The 7,721-nt window shown below is 48.1% G+C and overlaps 1 protein-coding gene across 1 annotated transcript; it reads left to right on the forward strand.

Moving 5' to 3' along the window:
- Positions 1–1,227: 1,227 nt before the first annotated feature.
- On the forward strand, positions 1,228–6,459 carry RTL9 (retrotransposon Gag like 9). Its single transcript, XM_063084863.1, has 3 exons — positions 1,228–1,442; positions 1,708–5,803; positions 6,343–6,459. Exons 1-3 carry the CDS (start codon positions 1,228–1,230, stop codon positions 6,457–6,459), a joined length of 4,428 nt encoding a protein of 1,475 aa, XP_062940933.1.
- The last annotated feature ends 1,262 nt before the right edge of the window (positions 6,460–7,721 follow it).

Genomic DNA, 7,721 nt, shown 5'->3' on the forward strand with positions numbered 1-7,721 from the left:
CCTCTTTTCTGTAACTGGCAAGGTAAGATCTTTCTGAGTTTTGCCTGGTGGGAAACTGTGGCATGTTTAGGGATTTTTCTAAGGATGGGAGATGGGGATCTATGACTGCTCTTTTGATTCATCTTTCCCATTGCCCCAATTCTTAGAATAACCAAGGTGTCAGCCAGTATTTCTTTTAGGACACTCCATCTTGGGGTTGTCCAAGCTGGAGATAGAGGGAGGGGTCTTGGTAAAGTGACTGAGAGAGGGGGAAAGGTGTGTCATTATAGCATAGAGGTGAAGAATAGGGGGCTTTGGAGTTAGATGGACCTGGGAATCTATGTGACTGCAGACAAATTATTAAGCTTCTCTGGGCCTTCACTTTCCCATTTGTAAGATGAAACAACAGTACTACCAAAATCTCTTAGTGTTGCTGTGGGGACCAAATGACATTATACATGTGAAGTGCCTAGCAGAGTGCATGCCAGTCAGTGCATGCTCAAGAAATGTTCACTGTTGGTATTTCTGTTGCTAGTTTTCTCACTATTACTATGGAGGCACAAGTCCATGAGACTGATGACTTTTGTGACATTGTCCCAAAGTTGCAAGTCTTCCAGTTTTGGCATAGGCAGGCTCTGGGGATGTGTCAACACTGTGTAAAATATGCATGGGTTTACAAGCTGCATGTCAATGAGCCCCTTCAGGGAGGGGCGGGGGCTCTAAGATTGCCCACCCCCATGTCATCAGAGAAACTTGAAATCTTTACATGCTATAGACTAATGAGCCAGGTCAGAGAAATAATTGAATGCAATCTTAGAGATGTCAAAGAGTAGGCAACCCCAAGGAAGGGATAAGAGTTAAAGACACTGTTTGTTACTGTGGCAGTGGCCCTATTTTAGCCCCAACTCTGGTTAATCTGAGAGAACTGGTAAAATGGGAATAATAATATTACCTGTCATGCAGAGTATTGTAAGACCCAAATGGGATAAAGCTTGCAAAGCCTTGCACATTGTAGACAGTTTAAATTTGTGTACAGTTGCCTAAAGTACAGTGCCTGGCACATATTAAGTGAACAGTAAATAGTAGTATTTATTTATAGTAGTGGTGGTGGTGGTTATTGTTATTGATAATAATGATGATAATAATAAGCAGGATGCTCAGTTCATGGAATGCTTGCTGCTCCTAGTCATTGATAAGATAAATGCCTTCCTTTTTCTGGAGGATTTTCAGGGCCATCAGGGTAGTAAAATGGGGACCATTGGCAGGATTCAGGGAACCCTAGGAACTAATGATTATCCTTTGGGAAAGGGCTTTCCTGTTCAGGCCTGCCAGTACCTTGGCCAGCTTGCGAGTGCTGCAGTGGGATGGAGTGGAGCCCAGGACCCCACACTTCTCACAGTTAGCCAGAAGGTGGTGCTGCCGCTTCATTCGATCCAGGATTGCCCAAGCTTGTGGCTGCTGAGGTTGCTGGCATTTATAGCTTTTATAAGTGGAGAGACTGTGCTGTGTAACTGAGTGGGTTGGTTTGAAAAGGATGGAGGCAGAAGGGATATTTGCTGCAGCTTCAAAGTTGTTCATTGCTGCACAGCTTCTTTAACCTGATCAGCTCATCTTCAATGCCGCATACCTGGCAGCATATAAAAACAGGTCTCTACCATGAATCATTTGTCTTTTTCCCAATCTTTTTGATATTGGTTTTTGATCTCTAAACTTGTTTCCTGTTTACAGATTTTCTGGCTTCCTGGGCTTCAGCAGGACACCTGATATCATCACATTAGGGGCTCCCTCCGCACTGTCCTGTCCTGTGGCCAAGGCAGATATATCAGTACCCTTACATTCACTGCAATTCAACAATATGATGAGGGAGGAAAATAGTGACTCCTCAAACAGGGAGACAACCTTCTCTAGACCAATGACAGAGACCACAGCAGAGGACCAAATTCTGCATTCTCATGCACAGTTGCCTATAGTCTCAACTTCAGCTTTAGACCCTGGAGGGATATCTACACAGCTGATGACATCCCCGGCCTTTGACACCATGTCCACACCTCTAATGGGAACACCAAATTCTGGAGCATTGTCTCCACCATTAATGTCAAACTCAGACTCTGAGACGCTGTCCCCATTGCTAATGCCAGCCTCAGACCCTGGAGCACTGTCTCCATTGCTAATGCCAACCTCAGACCCTGGAGCACTGTCCCCATTGCTAATGCCAGCCTCAGATTCTGGAACATTGTCCCCATTGCTGTCCACTTCAGACTATGGGTTAATGTCCCCAGGGATGATGACTATTCCTGATTTTGGAACGATGTCCACAGCACTAATGGCAGCATCAGATTCTGCAGAGTTATCACCATTGGCAATGCCAGTTCAATCCTCTGGAACAATGTCTACACCTATAATGAGCACCTCATCCTCTGAGGCAATGTCCACACCGTTAATGCTAGCCTCAGATCCTGGGGCGATGTCCCCACTCCTAACACCAGATATAAACCCTGGACTGATGTACACACAGCCAATGCCAGCTCCAGGCTCTGAAGCAATGTCCCCACTGCAAATTACAGATGAAGACACTGAAGCAATGTCGAAAGTGCTAATGACTGCCTTAGCCTCTGGAGAGATATCTTCACTGCTAATGTCAGACATGGACTCTGAAGTGTTATCCTCACTGATAATGTCAGCTCTAGCTTCTGAAGAAACATCAACCCAGCCAACAAGCACCCAAGACTCTGAGGGAATGTCCACTCCACTCATGACAAGCCCAGACGCTGGAGTAATGTCTTCACTGCTAATGTCAGCTCCAGGCTCTGCAGCACAGTCCACACCACTACGGTCAGTCCCAGATGCTAGAGAAATATCCACACAAAAGCCAGCTCCTGACACTGAAGCAATGTCCTCACTGCTAATGATGGCCCTAGCCTCCGGAATGATGCCAGCCCAACCGAAGCCAGCCCCAGGTTCTGGAGTGATGTCCCCACGGTTAACACAAAAGCTGGACTCTGAAATCATGTCTGCTCCACCAATGACAGCAACAGCCTCTGGGATGATGTCCACCCCACCAGTGAAAGCTTCAGACTCTGGAGCAATGTCCACACCGCTAATGAGAGCCCCAGCCTCTGGAAATATGTCCACATTGCAAAAGACAGTTCCAGCCTCTAGAGCAATGTCCACCCCACTGATGACAGTCACAAGTTCTGGAGCAAGGTCCACAGAACAAATGTCAACCACAGCCTCTAGAGTGATGTCCACACAGTTAACAATGGCCAAAACTTCTGGAGCAACGTCCACAGGCTTTATGAAAGCCACGGCCAATGGAGCAATGTCCACACAGCGAATGAGAGCACCAGACTCTGGAACTGCGCCCACACTGCTAAGGAGAGCCTCAGCTTCTGAAGTGATGTCCATGCAGCCAGTTATGGCCACGGCCTCTCAAATAATGTCCATGCCACAGTTGACAGCCTCAGCCTCTGGGTCAATGACCATGCTGCAAATGAGAGCCCCTGTCTCTGAAGCAATGTCCATGTCACAAATGAGAACCACAGCCCCAGGATTGACATCCACATCACAAATGAGAGCCATGGCCTCTGGATCAACATGCACACTGTTAATGAGAGACACAGCCTCACGAGTAATGTCCATGCCACAAATGAGCGCTCCAGCCTCTGGAGCATTGTCCAAGCCACTAAAGACATCCAAACCCTCTGGGACAATGTTCATGCAGCAAATGACAACTGCAGCTTCTGAAGAGATGTCCACACTGCTAATGAGAGACACAACTTCTGGAGCTCTGTCTGTGCCACAAATGACAGATGTAGCCTCTGGAGGGATGTCCACACGGCTAATGAGAGCCACAGACTCTGGAGCTATGTCCAGGCCACTAATGAGAGCCCCAGGCCCTGGAGTAATGCCCGCATCGCTAATGAGAGCCACAGCCTCTGGAAACATGCCCAGTCAGTCAACAAACACCCAAGACTCTGGAGGGATGTCCACGTTGCTCATGAGATCCATGACCTCTGGAGGAATGCAGACAAGAGCCCCAGCCTGTGACATGATGTCCACACCAACAATGAGAGCCTGGGCCTCTGGAGCAATGTCCACACCACTAAAGAGAGCCTCAGACTCTGGAGAGATGTCTGCACTGCTCACAAGAGCTTCATCCTCTGGAGAGATGTCACTGCCACTGAGACCCCCAGCTTCTGGAGGGATAGCCACCCCTCTGAAATCCCCAGCTTATGGAACAATGTCTGCTCCACAAATGACAGCCACAGCCTCTGGAATGATGTCCATGCCGCAAATGAAGGCTCCAGTCTCTGGAGGAATATCCATGCCACTAATGAGATCCACAGCCTCTGAAGCTCTGTCCATGCCTCAGATGACATCCATAGCCCCTGGAGGGATGTCCATGCCACTGATGAGAACCCCAGTCTCTAGAGCAATGTGCACACCACAAATGATACCCACAGCTTCTGCAGACATGTGCACAGTACCAATGCGAGCCCCAACCTCTGGAGGGATGTCCCCACCACTAGTAAAAACTCCAGCTTTTGGAACTATGTCCATACCACTAAGGAGACCCTCGGCCTCTGAAGCTGTGTCCACAGAGTTAATGAGAACTCCAGCCTCTGGAAAGATGTCCATTACACAAATGACAGCAATGGCCTCTGGAGGGATGTCTATGCCACTAATGAAAACCACGGCCTCTGGAACAATGCCCACACTGCACACCAAAGTTGCAAGCTGTAGATCTATGTCTTTGCCACGAACAACATACACAGCTTCTGGAGGGATGGCCACAGCACAACTCAGAGGCTCAGCTTCTGGAGCAACGTCCACACCCCATATGAGAGGCTCAGCTTCTGGAGCAACGTCCACACCACTTATGAGAGGCTCAGCTTCTGGAGCAATGCCCATGCCACTACTGAGAGCCACAGCCTCTGGAGGGATGCCCATGCCACAAATGACCACCACAGCCTCTGGAGGAATGTCTACACCCCTAATGAGGGCCCCAGCCCCTAGAGCAATGTTCACACCACAAACAGCCTTTGGGATGATGTCCACTCTGGAGATGAAAGCCACAGACTCTGGAGGGGCATCTACCTCTTACGTCAACGCCACAGCCTCTGGCTCAAAGTTCACACCTTACATGACTGCCACAACTCCTGATACAATGAACCCACCACCAAAGGAAGTGCCATCCCTCGGAATGTTGACCCCAGCACTCTGTTACCTCTTGGAAGAGCAGGAAGCGGCCCGGGGTTCATGCTCTGTGGAGGAAGAGATGGAGGTTGATGAGGAGAAGCAAATGAAGGGATTTTTGGATGATTCAGAGAAAATGGCATTTCTGGTGTCTCTTCATCTGGGGGCAGCAGAGAGGTGGTCCATCTTGCAGATGACGGCAGGAAACCCCCTCTCAGATGAAAATAAATCTTTCCTGAGAAGATCACAGGGTTTATATGATTCCCTATCTGAGATAGACATACTCAGTGCCATTCTTTGCCATCCCAAGCAGGGCCAGAAGTCAGTCAGGCAGTATGCCACTGACTTCCTCCTGCTGGCCCGACATTTGTCTTGGTCTGATGCCATTCTACGGACTAGGTTTCTGGAAGGACTTTCGGAAGCTGTTACCACCAAAATGGGTCGGATCTTCCTGAAGGTGGCCAGCAGCCTAAAGGAGCTGATAGACAGGTCTCTCTACACTGAGTGCCAGTTGGCTGAAGAGAAGGGTTCCCAGGGCAAGTCAAGCCAGGTTCAGCCAACAGCCTGTAAGCGGAATAATGAGGAGGCCATGGAGAATGAACTGAGCTCTCAGCAGCAGACCGAGGAGGTAATAATGGGGAAATACACTCTGCTCCTTTACATAGAATAGGGAAGAGGCAAGGGGAGTAATTGAGCTGCTAGCAAGCATGGTTATGCAGTTAGTTTGGGTGTATGAGCCACTCTGAGGAGCCCCACCCAAGTGACTGAGGACCTGGGATGGTTAAAATACTAAGTCTTCTGATTATGAGGGAATTGGCTAGGCTCAGTCCCAACTCTCCACTTATTACAACTGTGATTCTTTTTTTTTTTTTTCCCCTTAATTTTATTTTGTCGATATACAATGTGGTTGATTATTGTGGCCCATACAACTGTGATTCTTAGGGAGAGGTCTTCTTTTGAGTGCTGGGTCCCACCTACAGCCACATGTGTTATGGACTCAGGTCACTAGAGAATTTGGCTAGCTTGACCCTTGTTCATACTTTCTATGAGTAAGATAAATTAGCCAAGTTCCTTGATCTGCTGAGTTATTGAACTTATCCAGGCAGATAACATCCCTTGTCATTAAGTGTGGCCCTTACCTCTGCTGTTTTTTTGTCTCACTCCCAGCACCAGCATGTTCCCAAACGCTGTTACTACCTGAAAGAGCATGGAGACCCTCAAGAGGGTCTTCACGACCACCTTCGACAGAGCACAGGCCATCAGAAGGCCCGCACTGACAAGTAATGCTCCCTGGATTCTTTTCCTGCAACATCTGACTCGGCTGCTAACTTGAGGACTGGTTCCTGGACCCATTCCATTCAACTACATCATAAGCCTTGTTGCCTTCACCCTCCTGCCGCCACCCCCCTCTCCCCCAGGCACACCCCACCTTATCTCCCACTTGGCTAACTTGACCTTCTCTTTCACCCACATGCCTGTGACCTGCCCTGACAATCAGAGTGTGGACTACAAGAGCGTATGGTGTACCATTGAGGCCAGTCCTAGTTCTTGGTCTAGGGAGACGTCTAGGCAGGAGAAATCATATCCTACCTCAAAAACACCTCAGAGTGTCTTGCTATGTGTCATCAGGCAAAGTTGAGGGAACCCTGGTTCCATTTTGCCTGACAGGGGAGCCTATAAGGAGAGCGATGCCCACTCCTGTACCACCCTTTTAACCCAGCAGACTTGTCCATACATGCCCCAACTCATAGCACCTAGAATGGGTCTCCAGGGCCCTTGCCCTGTTTATACTCTCCATCCTGAACCATTTGTTTTGACCCATAATAATCATAATAATAGTGATAGTACTGGCTAACAGTTGTTGATAACGTACCATGTAACAGGTACTGGGCTAAACCCTTGACAAGCACCATCTCACTACATTCTTACAGTAACCCAACTTGTTCTAGTGTTGTCAGCTTCTGACCTCTTGATCTGCTGTTTATGGTCCTTGTCATGTCTCTCAGTGTGGAATTTCTAGCTCTGACCTCTGGGTGATCGCATCACTTGTCAGTTGCCCTCACTCCCCTTGGCTATTTTGCTTCATGGCCAGCACTCTTGATAAGGGTCTTGGTCTCTAAACAGGCATAGATAGTTAGAGCATAATATGAGCATTGTTTGCCTTCAGGTGGTGGAGTTATGGGTGTTTTCTATTTTCTTCTTTCTACTTCTCTGTACTTTCCAGATTCTCTACAGCAAGCATGTATTACATTTGTAACCATAAAAGTAAATAAAATTCATTTACCACAAAAACAATTCATTGTGGCTACTAGAATTCGATTTATTGAGTCCTTCATTCAACCAATATTTATTATCTTATGCGTCAGCCACTGTTTTGGGGACAGACAGATAAGAACCTTGCTCCAATTACCAGTGCTGTTGCCTCAGGAAAAAGAGGGTGTAATAAGTTGGGAAACACAAATTCCAGATGGGGGGCCGGCCGGCCTCTGGAGAGGCAGCTTTCTGGCTCTTCTCTGGGCCTGTTGGCTCACACCTGGCCCAGTCCA

Source organism: Cynocephalus volans, chromosome X (assembly GCF_027409185.1).
Source record: "Cynocephalus volans isolate mCynVol1 chromosome X, mCynVol1.pri, whole genome shotgun sequence".
Classification (NCBI taxonomy): domain Eukaryota; kingdom Metazoa; phylum Chordata; class Mammalia; order Dermoptera; family Cynocephalidae; genus Cynocephalus; species Cynocephalus volans.

Bases quoted from the DNA above. Each gene is read 5' to 3' on its own strand.
- RTL9 (XM_063084863.1), top strand. From the start codon at position 1,228: ATGGGGACCATTGGCAGGATTCAGGGAACCCTAGGAACTAATGATTAT. The intron at 1,443-1,707 runs GTTGCTGGCATT...TCCTGTTTACAG, and splicing joins CCAAGCTTGTGGCTGCTGAG to ATTTTCTGGCTTCCTGGGCT. The intron at 5,804-6,342 runs GTAATAATGGGG...TCTCACTCCCAG, and splicing joins CTCAGCAGCAGACCGAGGAG to CACCAGCATGTTCCCAAACG.